At 48.9% G+C, this 17,411-nt stretch overlaps 1 protein-coding gene across 1 annotated transcript; it reads right to left on the minus strand.

Annotated features, from left to right (window-relative positions):
* Window positions 1-11,416: 11,416 nt before the first annotated feature.
* LOC123079928 (uncharacterized) lies at window positions 11,417-17,411 on the minus strand. Its single transcript, XM_044502760.1, has 8 exons — window positions 16,843-17,411; window positions 12,914-13,216; window positions 12,681-12,838; window positions 12,467-12,589; window positions 12,286-12,385; window positions 12,094-12,159; window positions 11,909-12,019; window positions 11,417-11,838 (listed from the first exon to the last, which is right to left on the minus strand). The coding sequence occupies exons 3-7, from the start codon at window positions 12,759-12,761 to the stop codon at window positions 11,931-11,933; spliced, it is 459 nt and encodes a 152-aa protein (XP_044358695.1). The 5' UTR covers window positions 12,762-12,838; window positions 12,914-13,216; window positions 16,843-17,411; the 3' UTR covers window positions 11,417-11,838; window positions 11,909-11,930.

A 17,411-nucleotide genomic window follows, 5' to 3' on the forward strand; every position in this document is an offset into this window, starting at 1 on the left:
CTAGGTCTCATTATGCTCATGAGAGAGTCGCCGGTAAGCCGGCTCTTTGTGTCTAGCCCTAGAGATTGTTTCTTGTTGCTTGTCCCTCTTTGGGGTGCCCTGCCCCTCCTTATATAAGTTAGAGGGGCGGGTTACATGTGGAGTCCTAGTAGGACTAGGACTAGTCTATCTTCTCTTACAAGTTAATTACAAGTCCGGGTCTTGCTTCCTCGTAGAGGAAATATTCGTCATCCCTTTCCTTTTAAGCCGGCCCATCATAAACGTGAGCCGGCCTTCTGGGCCTTGGGCCTTGTCTTCTATCTGACCCGCCATCGGGGCCATCCATGAGTCGTCAGGCTCGTGAGTCGTCAATCCTCCGGCGGGTCATCGGTGAAGTGCCAAGTCCGGCCGGGTCATACTTCTGGCCGGGTCATACCGCGGGGTATATCCCCGACATTAGCCCCCAGTTTAATTTTGGATTTATCCATGTTAAACTGATCCTGTAAAACAATCACAAGAACAAATTTGACAGGTTGTGCTCCGGGTTAAATATTCTTGTAAGCCGACACCTGATCATCCTTAAGTCCTTGACATTTTCTCCTGGAAAATCCAGGTCAATAGGCCAGCTTCATAATCCATTTGCTGACATTGGCTCTTGTAAAGAAATATTATAAGAAATAATCCATTTGAGTCGACCTTCAATACTCTGATTTGACAAAAATATTGGTCTTGAAATATTCAACTGATATTCAGCAGGCTTAAAGATGTAGATCTTGCCGATTTATGATTGCCAAAATTGCCGGGTTATAAATAAATGATGCCGGGTCATGATTGTTATAGACACCGGGTTAATCTGGTCTGCTCCAAACCGAGAATTTGAAGATTTTTTCTCTCTTATATGCATATCACCTGTAGTCCCCAAGTGCCGGGTTGTCATGCTTGCAGCAACCTGGGACTTGTAATTGCCTTATACTCATGAAAACTTCAACCAGTGTAGCCCCCAAGGGCCGGGTCATTATGCCATAATGAGCAGGGACTTTGTAGATATAACCATGTAACCTTGAACAGCAACGTGTAGCCCCCAAGGGCCGGCTCAGTAAGATAATACTGAGCTAGGACTTTGTATATAATTTATTGATAATAACATCATATAATATGATCTCCACCATGGGGCTTGAACCCACGTCCACAAGGTTAAGAGCTTTGTACTCTACCAACTGAGTAGTGGACCGTTCAATATAATGGATTAATGCTTGTGTACCTTGAATTTTTGACAGGAGCAATTGGTAGCCCCCAAGGGTCGGCTCATTTAGAATGTGATGAGTTGGGTCTTCAATGAGTTGAGAAAAAAATGACTTTGCATTAGCCCCCAAGTGCCATGGTACATGCTGGCAGTGACATGGGACTTGCATATTCGATGTAATATCAATTTGAATAATGTAGCCCCAAAGTGCCGGGTCGTAAGCCTGCAGCAACTCGGGACTATTCCTTCCATTGCAGAATAAATCATATCCATTGATAAAATAATAGTCATTGCGCCAAAGCGACTTTGAATACTTCATCTGCTGATAAGTCAATCCAGAGTTTAAATACCCGGCGGCTCTTGGCCGATGGCGATTTAATATGCCTCCATTGTAAGCCGGAATTTGTACAACCCGGCGGCTTATAGCCTTTGAGAAAATCAAGATTTTGATAACCCTTTTGAGACACCAATTTCAATCTATGATGATGGGCTTGAATTTAATCATTTATGTAAGTCATAGCTCTGTAAATCCTACAGAGTTTAAACAACATATGCCCTGGCGACTTAACGTCAAAAACCAGGGCGGGTAACCACCCAAATGTAGTCTTATCCTGCACATAATTAGATCACAAGATCCCTTGGCGGTTTACCGCTGGGCGGGTCATAATATCTCACATATAACCATTGATGTGTAACAAGGAGTCACAGATAAGCCTGTTATGAATGATAACTTTGAAACATAACTATAATAATAATATTATACCTGTGATATTGAATTTTCACTGCCGGTTTATGTGACCTATGCAGTAAGGGTGATAACCCAATCTTTAGAAATCAAGACTTCCAAATATTTATGATTGTCATATGATGGCGACTTATCATCCAAAGTCAAACCGGGTTAAATAGCAACCACTCATATACACTTTAGATATGGTCAAAAGAGCTTCAAATAAAATCCAAAAATTGTTTGCAAAAAGAGACTTCAAAAAATTTGAGGCTTCTGATTCGAATACGATCAGAAAACCGTCCCAAAGGGGTTAAGCTAAGATTCGAATACGATCATATAGCCCCCAGTGGCTTTGGCGTTGCCGATCAAGAGGGTACCGACAGCTATGTTCTCTTTGGTTCGAATACGACCTATGTTTGAACAGGAAGCCCCCAAATGACCTTGAGAGTTGTTTAACGACGCTGATTCGAATACGATCCACGTCGGTTCCCAAAAGGGGTTGAGCTATGATTCGAATACGATCAAGAAGCCCCCTAGTGAGCTCGGCAGTGTGCCGATCAAGAGGGTACCGACAGCTATGTTCTCTTTGGTTCGAATACGACCTATGTTTGAACAGGAAGCCCCCTGGTGATCATGAGAATATTTAACGACTCTGATTCGAATACGATCAGGGTCACACCAAAAGGGTTAAGCTAAATTCGAATACGATCAGCTCCCAATGGTCATTAAAGCAGGGTACCTATGTTTGGGTTGTGCTTTGTAACAGACTCTTTTTGGTCCCTTTAATTTTTCCTGAGAACTCGAACTTTGCGAGAGATAAATTCTTTTTGAACCGGAAAAAACCGGATATTGAAAGTTTCAAAGCTTTGTGATAGACAAATTTACCTTGAACTGGATTTGAGAGCTTCAAAACTTTGTGGCAGATAAATTTCCCTTGAACCGGATTTTAAACCGGATATTAAGAGCTTCAGTGCTTTGTGGGAGATGTCAAGTCTCTTGAACCGGATCTAAACCGGAATCCTTCATTTTAAGCCAGAAATTTTCTGACGGCCTTTAAACTTTTCATCGATAGAACAGTAATCTCCGGGGCCGGGTTGTTTTTTCCTCGAATGACCCGGAGTTCTTGAATGCATTGAACCGGCCAATTCTGCCGAATCAAGCCATTGTAGCCCCCGAGTCTCAAGACGACTCGAGGAGTTGGCTTGAGATTCTCCATATTTGACCATAGCAGAAGGTGTATATCATTGGTGTTGATAGCGCGATGTGAATCCACAGAATGTTGAAATGACTGCGGCGGGTTATAAATGATCCCGTATGAGCCATGTCAGCAACTCGGCCAATGGTTCCTTCCAACTGGCTGTTTGAAGTTAACCAAACTGTAGTGGCGGCGACGGCGACTTGTGCGCATGCCAACAGAGCCATCCAGTGCAGACGACGGCTGATAATACATGATAATTTTGCCTCCAATTTGTTGGAAGAAAACCGGGCTACCCAAGCAGTGACTTGCTCATATTCAATAAACAGCTCATGCAGACAGGTGCGGCCCGATGTGTTGATGTAAACTGGGCCGCAGAGGCGGCGGCTTGCACATATATTCATCAAGTGTCATGGCATTGTCAGATGCTAGCGCATGATAGTGGTGACGCGATCTATATATCCATGACACGTACATCGCTCTTGCAGTGAACAATCACCCTGATTGTTTGAATGACGGATGATCCGTTCAGCGCAACAGATGCGGCTCAGGCAGATCGATGATTTAATATAACCCCGCGGCTCAATACGGCGAGATGACTCAACGCGGCCCGGCGGCTCAACTCCTCAAACAGATCAAAAATCTGCCCGGCTCGAAGTACGGCGGCGTAGGCGGCCAGCTTCAGGTGCGATGCTTTGACCGCAGCGGGTTACAGCAGCAGCGGCTCAGCACGGCTGCATGTGAAGATAAGACGGGGCCCAGCATGGTCAGAGTCGGCGACGTGGCAGGTTACCGCAGCAGCGGCTCAGCAGAGAGAGGCGGCGTGGTAGAGGCGGGAATCGGCAGCGCTGGCTCGGCCACGATGGCGGCTCCTGGCAGTAGCAAAGCCCATCAGGCGGAGATAGAGCTGGGGGCCGCTGGCAAGCCGATGTTGGAGTACAGAGGGGCGGTTTTAAGCGAGGCCAGCAGCGGAGGCGGCTCAGAGGAGAGGCCGATGTGGCTCCGAGTAGCAATGGTAGAAGCGATGGGAGCAACTCGCAGTGGCGAGGCCCAGGCGCATCCGCGATAACGGCGGTTTGGAGAGGCGCGGCCAAGGACGGCCACAGCAGGGGCGACAATGTGGCACACTAGCGGAGGTGGTTCAGATGGTAGCGCGAGGCCGGCTCATAGCGGCAAGGCAAGTCCAGAGCAGAGGCAGCTATGGCGAGACGAGGCGAATCAAGGCTGCAACGGCGGCTCGGCTACAGCAGAGGCAGCGACTCGTCGGCCGCGGCAGTGGAAACAGCAGCTCACAGAATCCGCGGCGGCCCGCAGATGACGGCTTCGATGGTCGGTGTCTTGACACAGCTGCGGGGATGAGGGCAACGAGACGGGGTAGCTCGCGAAGAGCGTGGAGCAGCTCGGCGGAGCAGTGGCTCGCGGGCGGAGGCCAGCGCGGTGAGCCGGCGGCTGGTCGATGCATGGCGGGACGGGGCGCGCTTTGTCTTGTAGACTTTTCCTCCGTTCCCATGTACGGAGTACTAGACTTTGTCTTGTAATTTTTTGAGCAATCCAGGTGGAGTTTGAGGTCGGCTGTGCACACTATTGTTTATTTGATGCCAACCTTGTGTACTAGCAGGTGTGCTGTCCAAGGCATGGTACAGTTTTCCATGAGTGCTATGTCCACGCACATACATCCATCATCGACGCGTGGCCCCCTTGTTTGGCTCAGCACTGCACGGCCAGTAGCCCTTTGGGATCTTGGGGATATTTATTTTCGTTTCTACAGAGGCGGTTGATGTCTTCCTTCTGACCCAGGATAGTAAATCGACTTTTGGCTCCGTATTGTACTAGTTCACAGTTTGATGTCTTCTGGTTTGCTTCGGTCCACGTGCAATACACGTAAATCTCTCTTCTGTAATTTTGATGGGTGTGCTTTCGCCATCATTGTGTGCGTACAATAGCTCGGGATCCCATTGCATTGATTTGACTAAGAAAATCTGATATGGCTGCTCATTGCGCCGGCGTGATTACTAGTCAATGAAAATCTGACCTGGCTGTTCATTGCGCCGATGTGATTACTCGTGACTGCGCGATTGCAGCGTCGTCGTAAAAACAGCAGCTTGTAGCGGACACAAACTCGGATCAGTAGCACGTACTCGGCAACTTGCGGAGGCGCACCGGAAGCCACCTCAATTTCTTTGGATGTCAATCTTGTATTACCGGCTCCAAAGATAATCGTGACTTTGCGCCGGCTCTTCTTCATCTAAAGAATCGCGAGCATCTCGAACCTCAGGAGAGATCCCTTCAAGAACTCACCACCACCGTGCGCAGGCCTCACGGTGGGCGCCAACTGTCGTGGATTTGTCACGGCAGATGTCCTAGTGTGAGGACTTAGTCGTGAGGCCAATGCATCTATGCGGTAGCTTGAGAGGGGTTGGGCGGAATCGAGAGACGCAATACAAGACAAGGATTTAGACAGCTTCGGGCCCCGGGAAACATCATCCGGTAATAACCCTACATGCTGTTTGTGGCTAGGTCTCATTATGCTCACGAGAGAGTCGCCGGTAAGCCGGCTCTTTGTGTCTAGCCCTAGAGATTGTTTCTTGTTGCTTGTCCCTCTTTGGGGTGCCTTGCCCCTCCTTATATAAGTTAGAGGGGCGGGTTACATGTGGAGTCCTAGTAGGACTAGGACTAGTCTATCTTCTCTTACAAGTTAATTACAAGTCCGGGTCTTGCTTCCTCGTAGAGGAAATATTCGTCATCCCTTTCCTTTTAAGCCGGCCCATCATAAACGTGAGCCGGCCTTCTGGGCCTTGGGCCTTGTCTTCTATCTGACCCGCCATCGGGGCCATCCATGAGTCGTCAGGCTCGTGAGTCGTCAGTCCTCCGGCGGGTCATCGGTGAAGTGCCAAGTCCGGCCGGGTCATACTTCTGGCCGGGTCATACCGCGGGGTATATCCCCGACAATAACCATGTATGACTATATACAAAATACATGCCTACATTACATTGATGAATTAGAGCTAGTTTTCTGTGTCACCCTAGGTTATGACTGCTACATGATGAATATTATCCAACACAATTATCCATCGATGATCCAATGCCTACGATCTTTTCACATATTGATCTTTGCTAAGTTACTTTCGTTGCTACTGCTGTTACAATCACTACAAAACTGCTACTGCTACTATTGTGTTACCGTTACTATCATACAACTTTACTACTAAATACTTTGCTGCAGATATTAAGTCTTTCAGGATTGGTTGAATTGACAACTCAACTGCTAATACTCATGAATATTCTTTGGCTCCCCTTGTGTCGAATCAATAAATTTTTCTTGAATACTCTACCCTCGAAAACTGTTGCGATCCCATATACCTGTGTTGGGAATCGTTGCATGGAAAACAAAAAAACAATTCTACGCACAGTCAAGATCTATCAAAGAGATGCATAGCAACGAGAGGGGAGAGTGTGTCTATGTACCCTCGTAGACCATAAGCGGAAGCGTTTTACAACGCGGTTGATGTAGTCAAACTTTCTTCGCGATCCGATCGATCTAGTACCGAGCGTACGACACCTCTGCGTTCAGCACACATTCAGCTCGGTGACGTCCCTCGCCTTCTTGATCCAGCAAGACAATGAGGTAGTAGATGAGTTCCATCAGCACGACGGCGTGGTGACGGTGATGGTGAACTGATCTCCGCAGGGCTTCACCTAAGCACTACGAAAATATGACCGGGGGTGTAAACAGTGGAGGGAGGCGCCGCACACGGCTAGGCAATTGTCTGGTGTGTGCTAGGCGCCCCCCTCCCACATATATATAGGTTAGAGGGAGGGAGGAGCAGCCATAGGAGGCGCCCAAGTAGGAGAAATCCTACTTGGAGTCCCTCCACAGCCCCCCCCCCCCCCCGCGCGCCATATATAACCGAGGGGGAAGGAAAGAGGGGGGAGAGAGAAGGAAGTGGGAATCCTAATCGACACTTTCCTTTCCCTTCTCCTCCTTAGGCTGGCCCATATGGGGGCGCACCAGCCCCTTGTGTCTGGTGCGTTTTCCCTCTTGGCCCATAAGGCCCATATCTTTTGTCGGGGGTGCCCGGAACCCCTTCCGGTGACCCGATAAGTACCCAGTACCCCCCGAAACACTTCCGGTGACCGAATACCATCATCCTATATATCAATATTTACCTCTCGACCATTTCGAGACTCCTCGTCATGTCCATGATATCATCCGGGACTCCTAACAACATTCGTTCACCAAATCACATAACTCATATAATACTATATCATCATCGAACGTTAAGCGTGCGGACCCTACGGGTTCGAGAACTATGTAGACATGATCGAGAAACCTCTCCGGTCAATAACCAATAGCATAACCTGGATGCCCATATTGGCTCCTACATATTCTACGAAGATCTTTATCGGTCGAACCGTTATGACAACATATGTAATTCCCTTTGTCCATCGGTATGTTACTTGCCCGAGATTCGATAGTCGGTATCTTCATACCTAGTTCAATCTCGTTACCGGCAAGTCTCTTTACTCGTTCCGTAATACATCACCTCGTGACTAACTCCTTAGTCGTTTGCTTGCAAGCTTATGATGTGTATTACTGAGAGGGCCCAGAGATACCTCTCCGATACTTGGAGTGACAAATCCTAATCTCGATCTATGCCAACTCAACAAACACCTTCGGAGATACCTGTAGAGCATATTTATGATCACCTAGTTACGTTGTGACGTTTGATAGCACACAAGGTATTCCTCCAGTATTCGAGAGTTGCATAATCTCATAGTCGAATGAATATGTATTTGACATGAAGAAAGCAATAGCAATAAACTGAACGATCATTATGCTAAGCTAACGGATGGGTCTTGTCCATCACATCATTCTCCTAATGATTTGATCCCATTATCAAATGACAACACATGTCTATGGTTAGGAAACCTTAACCATCTTTGATCAATGAGCTAGTTTAGTAGAGGCTTACTAGGGACATGGTATTTGTTTATGTATTCACACATGTATTTAGGTTTCCGATCAATGCAATTCTAGCATGAATAATAAACCTTCATCATGAATAAGGGAATATAAAATAACAACTTTATTATTGCTTCTAGGGCATATTTCCTTCATTGTGGGTTATCATATAGTGAGCATGTGTATGAATCAAAACGATACCGACATATCTCACCTCGGATTTTGTAAAGTATCGTGAAGAAAAGGGTACACTCCATGGTAACTAAAGGTTCACTCGAATATCATTCATGTAATCATAGGGTTCAATATGGACGTTCACGGTTCCGCTGTCGGTCTTTCAACAAAGGGATTTCGTTCATGTCTATGATTTATTGAACCTACAAGGTCACAATCTTATGGTAATCATGATCTTATGAGTGTTAGTAGGACGGGAGTATCGAGGATTTATTTGCGAAATAGTTTTGTTAATATTCAGAATAGTTCCGAGAGGAGCCGGAAGCGTTTCGGGATCACCGGGAGGGTTTTGAGGTTTATTGGGCAATACCGGGTATTCCCGATAATTAATATATAGGTGGAAAATGTTTCTGGTGATGTAAATTATATATAAAAGGTCCTAGTAATTGTTAGAGGGCTTTTATAATTAATAAAATATCAACGAGTCTTAAAAGGCCTAGTGGTGGAAGGCAACTTGGGCCACGAAGGCCCAAGTGGAGGTGGCGCCCCAAGGAGGGACTTTCCCTCCTTGGTGGTTGCCCCTCTCTCCCCCTCTAACCTATATATAGTGGAGGTATTGGCCCTTTTCTTTACACAAGTTTTAGGTGCCTCGTATAGCCCAATAATACTAGTTCTAATTAAGATATTTAGAGCTCGTTCTAGTTCCTCTAATCCTCGTAATTAGAATCCCCAAATGGCTCTGATCTTCTCCTATAATTCTCCGGCGGCAATTAGTTCTGTACGGCGAAGCGCTGCCGGATCGTGAAGACAGGATGCTTGCAAACTCTAGAGAGGTCATGCTTTCGGTCTTCGGTTCGAGGGATCGTTCAAGGGAGGTTCGCAGGATCGTTCATAAGTGGTATGAGGGACTCTAGGTACAATCTACACTGACTCGTCCGCTTTCGCTAGATACTCGGAGTTGGTAATGATCATGATCCAATCCCCTTATGCACCTTCATATTGTTTTTGGGTGTTCGTAGGCCGATTTTTTTGTTTTCTACTACGTTTCCCGACACCAGGAAGGGCCCACATGGACCAAGGAGTGGGGCAACAGCCCACATGGGTTGGCCGACCAGCCCCCAAGGCCCATGTCATTTAAATCTAGAGATAAGGTTTTGTTTCTAAATTTAAAGGGTTAAATCTAGAGATAAGATCTTATCTCTAAATTGAAAGGGATTTATCCCTTGTGGCTGGCCCTAGGAGGGTTTTGGCCGCCCCCTGTCCCCTAGCCTATATAAAGAGAGGGGAGGTGCAGGGGGCAGCATCCCTTCACCTGGCGGCTGCCCTTCCCTCCACTTCCTCCTCACGTAGCACTTGGCGAAGCCCTGCTGCAGTTTCGCTGCCACCACCACGTTGTCGTGTTGGCCTATATCCCATCTACCTCTTCTCCCTCGCTTGTTGGATCAAGAAGGAGGATACGTCACCGAGCCGTACGTGTGCACATCTCAGATGTCTCGTTCGTGCGGTGCTCGGATCGGAATGGATCACGAAGGAGTACGACTACGCCAACCACGATCTCTAGATCGTTAACACTTTCGGTCTACAAGGGTATGTAGACACATTCCCTCTCGTTGATAGCATATCCATAGAATAGATCTTGGGTGTTTTGTAGGACAAAAATTGTTTACCATGTAACGTTCCCCATCAGTCTTCTCTCTGGTTCCCAAACGTTGCCGCCGCGAACGGACAATGGCGAAGCGTTTGGCTGGACGCGCTTGGGTGCGCTATATTGTTGGTGCCCTCGGCCCAGCAACCCTTGTGCAGTACGTCGAGTTATGGAGTAGGTTGCGGCACGCCACCCTAAAGGCCAGGCCGAATGAGTTGCGCTGGAGATGGACGGCGTCCGGTGTGTACTCCGCCATATCTTGCTACCTAGCCCTTTTCCATGGCTCTACATTGGATGCATCGTGGAAGCTTACATGGAAGACGTGGGCTCCTCTTCGTGTCAAGGTCTTCATGTGGCTTGCCTTGTAAGATCGTTATTGGACGGATGATCGTCCCGCTCGGCGGGGGTTTCCGCACAATGACCGATGTCCTCTTTGCGACCGGGCCACCGAGGACATGCACCGCCTCTTCGTTAGGTGCCCCTTCTCACGCCAGATCTGGCATGAGGTTTTATCTTGGTGTTGCTAGACAGCCACGATCCGAGTCCGGACACACCATTCGCCGAATGGTGGATCTCTTCATACTCTTCATCGCTTGCTACCCTACGCAAAGGGCTCAACTACACTTCACTGTGTGGGCAATCTGAAAGCACCGGAACGGGTACATTGTCGACCACCTTCAGCCTTCCACTGCTAGGCTACTTCAATCCATTCAAGAAGACGCACGCCTCTGGGCTTGCGTCGGCGCCAATGGATTGGCGAGCATGCTCCGTGAGAGATAGAGTTTTTGTGATGTAATAGGGACGAGCAGCCCTCCCCTCTTACTGCTCCGCTTCGCTTGGCCCACGCCAGCTTGTGTACGTGTGGCTATTGTAATCGATATTTGTACTCTTTCAGCTTCTCCTATCAATGCAATGATATGTAATCTTTGTGTATTTGAACAAAAAGATGCATATCAGGGGAGCTGCATATGAGAGGCCGTGGAGGCGCCCCAGGAGGTCGCGCTGAGGAAGATGGTCGCCGTGTGGAGGCGCCCCGAGCAGGGAGGTCGCGCTAAGGAAGATGGTCGCCGGTGAGACGGTCTCGCCGTCCAGCTGCGGCCTGGCAGCTGGCAGATGCGCGAGTGAGCGGGGCGGCGGCGATGCGCCCGGACGTGTCTGGTTTGAGTGATGTGTGTCCTCGATGGGTTGGGTAGGTGACGATAAGAAGAGACTGGTGGGGATTCATTTTGGTTCATTTGTGTTTCCCAGCTGACGATCCTTGAGTCTTACATGTCCTCCTCAACTGCTTCAAGATTCGGGCAAAAAATCAAACGGCCTTATCTTTTCTGAGATAAAAAGCATTCTTCGAATATAAAAATGCTAAACTTCCTAACTCAAAGCAACCAAACCAACCTGTTCAACCCAACCCAAACCGACACAAACCCCGTATAAGATTGTCCATTTGCTTGTTGGCCTAAACACAAGCCGTAAATTTACCAAAATTTGGAGTATGCCAGCAAAAGATACTGCGGGCGCCCCCATTAAGATCGAATTTTCTGTATGTAACAACATTGCTACAAAAACTCCATAACAGATTCCCCGCCAAAAAGAAAAAAAAATCCAGAACAGATTGTTTTGGATCTTTGCAATTCTATGTCGCCTAACTAAACAGGTGATATGAATGTGTATGCGTTCCTCTTTATACCGTCACCCTCTGTGCCTATGCGTCTTATCCTAGGCAACACTTGATGAATCGGCAAGACATATCGTATACGGTCACATCATGCACCATTCTGCGCGCAGGTTAATCGGCTCTGTACATGGAAGGTCAAAGTAGCCCATGTGTTTCCCTAAACATAATGGAAAAGAAGTGAAGCCTCTTCCATCTTGACATCGTGTGGTGCCCCCCTGTGCTCAGCTTCAACGCTCAGACCTGTTCACAAAAGTCAAAGTTCAGTACAGTGTACTCTAGAGTCGGTAATGAAATTAAAAGATTCAATTACCACGATCTCTTCGTCTTCTGCATCACACACCCATGCTGTCGTCCAGGGTCTCATGGCCATTACGCAAGGCTCTAATATGATCAAAAAATGCTTGAGAAGAAACTGTAGGATCTGTATATAAGCCATAGTCTGTCAGTACGGCAACTTTTACAGAATAGCTTCATGATAATTTTCACAGAAAATACCTGCTCTTGTTATCGGTGTATCCCTTGCCACTCCCAGATTTGCCGTTTGAATACCATCGGTGTCACCTAACAATTTTCAGTCACAAAGAATCAGAATATTTTGTTACCGATATTTGTTCCTTACAAAGACAAGCATACCTTTCTGGATTCAAATTACTTAACAACAATGGATTAAAAAAGAGACAAGCATACCTTCGCGTTCTGAACCAAAAAAGTTTTTCACTCGATCACACATTCGTAGAATTAGTATAAACTCCAGAACATAACAGATCAAATTAAGACAACCTAAAATCTGAAAAGCAATACAATTGTTTAGTAAGTTCACCAAATTCCTGGATCATACGAGATATTGAAGAAATAGGAAGATACATACATTCATAAACAGTTGCTCTCGATGCCTCAAGTAAGTGATCACAATCGATACCACGCCCAAAAGTGTGTTAGGTATAACATTTAGTAGGACAGAGATAAGCTCCACTCTCTCAGCTGTACTCCTCTACAGAAAACAAAGACAATTTTGGAAGTCCTTCAATGTCATTACCTCTAATTTCATTGTGTTAAAGTTTCATAAAAAATATCACACGTACCATCAAGTCGAATATCTGATAAAGATGGCAAACTAGTTGTGTGAAGCATCCCAATGCTCCAAAGACGATTTCGATTCCCATTGTTTTGTCAGGACCGATTTGTTGCAAAACAAATATCCGAAGACACAGAAGAGGGTCATGGCAACCACGACATAACCCTTTTGAAATAGAGGGTTAGCAGATCGAAAATCTCAATAAAGCATATAAATATGTGCTAGCCAAGAAGTACGTACTTTGAGGTTTTGCCGCCGATGCGCATAGAAGAAAACCAGACAGTGTAAATTCGACACAAGGGAGCACAGATTGCTCATGATCAAATCCACACTTCTATCTCTCCTTAGAACTGCTAAGCTATATAATACCCACACAATACTATTAAGGAGTCCAGCAACCATAGACTTTGTGTTGAAAAGTTTGGTTGTGCTTTCAAACTGTCCTCCATTAAATAAATGATAGAGAGCAGGAGTCAATGCAAGTACAACTGCAGTCGTACCACCGAGAACCGAAGAGATGATCTCGACGGCTTTCCATGCACCCTGATAAATTAGCAGAACTATGAATCAGTTGAACAAATACTAAGATCACATATTTATTTTAAAAAGTGCAGAGTTTCCACTTCCAACCAGGCAGTGAGATAAACACGACCATATTCATCGATCAGATGAAAGCCAACAGCGGTGAGACACGGCACTCCTCTAGCCTCTAACTTGATTATTCTTTAAACACGAGAAAAAATATTTGCTCATTTCATTGATTAAGAAAATTGCTGCCCAGCTAATTACGGAAAACCGGGCGAAAACCAAAACAACAAGGGGGCAGCCATCGTCCAGTCAAACACCGCAACAAAACGTCATCCACACAAACACACACCAGTGAGAGGACCCACTCCACCAAACAGGCAAGCCGTCCACAAATGCCTGAAAGAAGTCGTGTCTGCTATGGAAGGAGCAGACCCAGAGACTCTCCCACACAGATGAAGAGGCATGCGACGGAAACTTCCTTTCACAAAAACAAAAAGAAAACGGCAGCCCCAACCCCCCCGTCGCCCGCTTCGGGCGACCCGGAGGAACCCTAGTAGTCGCCGCCCGTCCCCCGACCGCGCCCACTCCCGCGCTGCTGCCGCCAGAGGGCCGGCAGGCGAAGCCGCGCCAGGCCCTAGGATGGTGCCAACTTCACAGACGCGCCGCTTCTTCGGGTCCTGCAACCCTGCGTCCCCATCCACCTCCACCCATCCCCATGCTGCCGGTGCCAGAGGGCTGGCCGGCGCGGCCGCGCCGGGCCCTTGGGTCTCCTCCTACTCGCCCCTCTCCTCCATTGACACTGCGGCGTCCGCCCCGCTCCCCGAGCTACAGGTCCCGGTGACCTTGGTTGCCCGGCGACGGCTGCATCCGCAGCACGGCTGGCATGTGTTCCCCTCACGTGCATCCCACCCTGCAGGTGCGGCTTCGGCCCTGAAGTTCATGGACTTGCGCGCCCCTCCCCTGTCCATGTCCATGGTCGGCCGGCATGGTTCCAGATCTAGCCCTCCTGCATGAGCTGCGTCCCTTACAGCTCCTCCGGCTCGGCGGCATCTTGGTAGCTCCGCAACCACCCCCTGCAGATGTCCTTTGTTGGCCGGCGTCCATCCCGCCGCGGCTCCAGCTTCGGCATGTTCCTGGAGCTGTGTCTTCTTCCGGCCCCTTTGGCGTGTCGGCGCCCTTGTCGCTCCGGCCCCGGCAGCCCAGAACTACGCTCCTCTCGAGATCCGGGCATGTCCGGGTCGCCAGCCATCTTCGCTTCCCTCGTGCCACCTCTCTTCCCACCCAGCCGCCCAACCTCGCCCACCACCGTACTTCGTCCCCCCTTTCTCCAGATCCGTAGCTCACATGTCCGGCAACGTCCGATGCCTCCTTCGGCGACTGGCGTGTAGCTCCCCTTCCTACGGTGGCAGTTTCAACTGACAACTTGGCTTCCTCTTCTCCGAATCTTGCTCCGACGGCTTGGGATTGCTCAGACTCTGGCCAAGGTGAAATCCTAGCTCGACCTTTGGATGCTAGCAGCGGCGACACCTGCGGGTGTCGTCCCCATCTTGGAGGCACTGACATGGCCGTCATTTGTGCCCCTCTTCGATCATCAGGGGAAACCCTAGGTCTGGTTACTCGGATCGGGTGGCGACGATGTCTCAGCGTCGTTCTCCTTAGTGAAGGTGCTGCCTTGTTTGTTTGTGGCGTCCTCGACGGTGGATTTAGAGATGTTGATTGTCATGTTGGTTTAGTTTGGGTTGCTTCCAGGGTGGAGAGTTTAGCTGTGTTGTCTCTGTCTGGGATGAGCATCCCATGTCTCTCTGCTCCGTGCACCATGTTTACGCCTTCTGCGTTTGTGCCATGAATTGTACCACCGCTTGTATTCACTCTTAATTTCTTCTATCAACGAAATGATAGCATTCGCGAAAAAATGAAGAGGCATGCACTCCACATGCCATGTGCTAGCTGCAACCGCCAACACACGACGACCAACATCGACAACAACGTCGCCGCCCACATGACACGAGGCACATACCCTCGAAGATACAAAGCTCTCGGGGCCACCGCCCCGACATCCACGGCTCCATCGCGCCCTGTGCACTCAGCCACCACTACCTTCCGCTTTCGGGGCCACCACCATGACATACCACCACTCACCCTCAAATTGCAATGCCGCACGACCCAACAACCCATAGCCCATGCTGCACAGGGCAACTGCCCGCAGACCCTGGCCGCCGGACTACATCTGGAGCCGCCGCCGCGGCATTGAAGTGGCTCGGACAAAGAAGGGAATATCTTTGTGCCAACGGAAATACGTTCTGGATCTCTTGAGTGACATGGGCATGATGGGATGTCGTGCAGCCCCTACCCCTATCGCTTAAGAGCTAGTGAATAAGGAAGATCATCAGAAACTGGTTGGGAGGTTATTGTACTTGTGTCATACCAGGCCTGACATTTCATATGTCGTGACTGTGGTGAGTAGATGCATGCATGAACCAAGGAGTGGGCATCTTGATATTGTGCACAGAATCCTGAGATACTTGAAGGGCACTCCGAGAAAAGAGTTATGGTTTGCAAAGAGTGGAAATCTTGTGGTGGATGGCTATACTGACACTGATTAGGCCGGCTGTCAACATGAGAGAAGATCAACTTCCGGCTACTGTGTGCTTGTGGGAGGAAAATTGTTGTCATGGAGAAGCAAGAAGCAAAAAGTTGTTTCCAGATCAACAGCAGAAATTGAGTATAGAGCCTTACCTCAAGGGTTAAGTGAGATGCTCTGGGTGAAGCACCTACTGAGTGAGTTAGAAACTTCTCAGGAAGGGACCCTTGAGGGTGTGGTGTGACAAGTAATCTACTATAAGCATTGCTAATAACCCAGTCCAACATGATAGGACAAAACATGTTGAAATTGATCCCTTCTTTATTAAAGAGAAACTTGATGTTGGCATGATCAGCCTTTACTGGTGTAAGCTCCGGGCAGCAGTTTGAAGATTGCTAGACAAAGGGATTGGGAATAAAGGACTATAACTTTGACATATGACAAGATGTGGATGATAGATATCTACCACCCATCTTGAGGGGGAGTGTTGAACCGGTATGGGGGCCTGGCCCATCTTCACTATTGGGAATAAAGGCGCACGCGCACGCACGCCCGCCCGCCCGCCTAGAGAATTACCTGAGATGCATGGCTTTCCAGCAACCCAAAAAGTGGCAGCAGTGGCTCTCATTTGCAATGGTGGTACGACACTTCTTTCCATACCTCTCTGAAGATGACACCCTATCAGACTCTGTATGGAAAACCACCACCTAAAATTTCTAAACTGTTGCTTCCCTCAGACCACAATAATGAACTACACCCAACACTACTCGATGCTCATGCCCAGGCCACACAGATCAAAGAAAACTTGCTGAAGGCTCAAGTCAGAATGAAGCATTATGCTGACAGAAAAAGAAAAGGACAGGGAATTCCAAGTGGGAGACATGGTCGATCTCAAGATCCAGCCATACAGGCATATACATCCCTGAGCATCCACCATCACCTCAAACCCTAGCTAAATCTCCTCAGTCGACAAACCCTAGATAAATGTCCTCTGAAATCCGTCCATTTCTGTTCAAATTAGTGTGCGCTGCAGCTATTAGAGTTCAGAGATAGCCTGAACCTGACAATCCCGCAGCCATAGCCACGCAGCCGAGCAGCCCCGCCTCAGATCCGTGCGCGAGACCACAGCTCCAGTTCGATGAAGCCAGCGCTGTCTTGGCGATGCCCGCAGCGCTGCCCCGTCGCGCAGCCCTGGACACCCACGAAGCCGCTCCGGCAGACGCGAGAACGGCGCCGCCGGGTGACTACCGGGAGCAGATCACCTTCGCGCACCCGCTGCCGCCGCAGAGCGCAAACGCAGCCTCCGCGCCGTCCACACGGCCGCGCCGCCACCACCAGCCCGGGGCCGCCGCCCGGCGTCCTGGCTCCGCTGCGAGCATGCAACCGGAGGCACCCCCAGCCCCTTTGGGAACGGGGACCGCCGCCACTCCTGCAAAGGCCGGTAGGAGCGGCGGCGTGGAACTTAGGTTTCCCCCGAGCCGCCAGGGAGAGGCGACACGGGGGTCAGAATAGTCAATGGCCTCTAATTTGATTGTGACCAGCGGCTGGAACAAACTGTCGAACACGTGGTCGGCGTCACGACCGTGAGGTCGAAATCGCACGCCGCAGAGACTACCACGCCAGTGCTGG

The sequence above is a fragment of the Triticum aestivum genome, chromosome 3D, assembly GCF_018294505.1.
Source record: "Triticum aestivum cultivar Chinese Spring chromosome 3D, IWGSC CS RefSeq v2.1, whole genome shotgun sequence".
NCBI lineage: Eukaryota > Viridiplantae > Streptophyta > Magnoliopsida > Poales > Poaceae > Triticum > Triticum aestivum.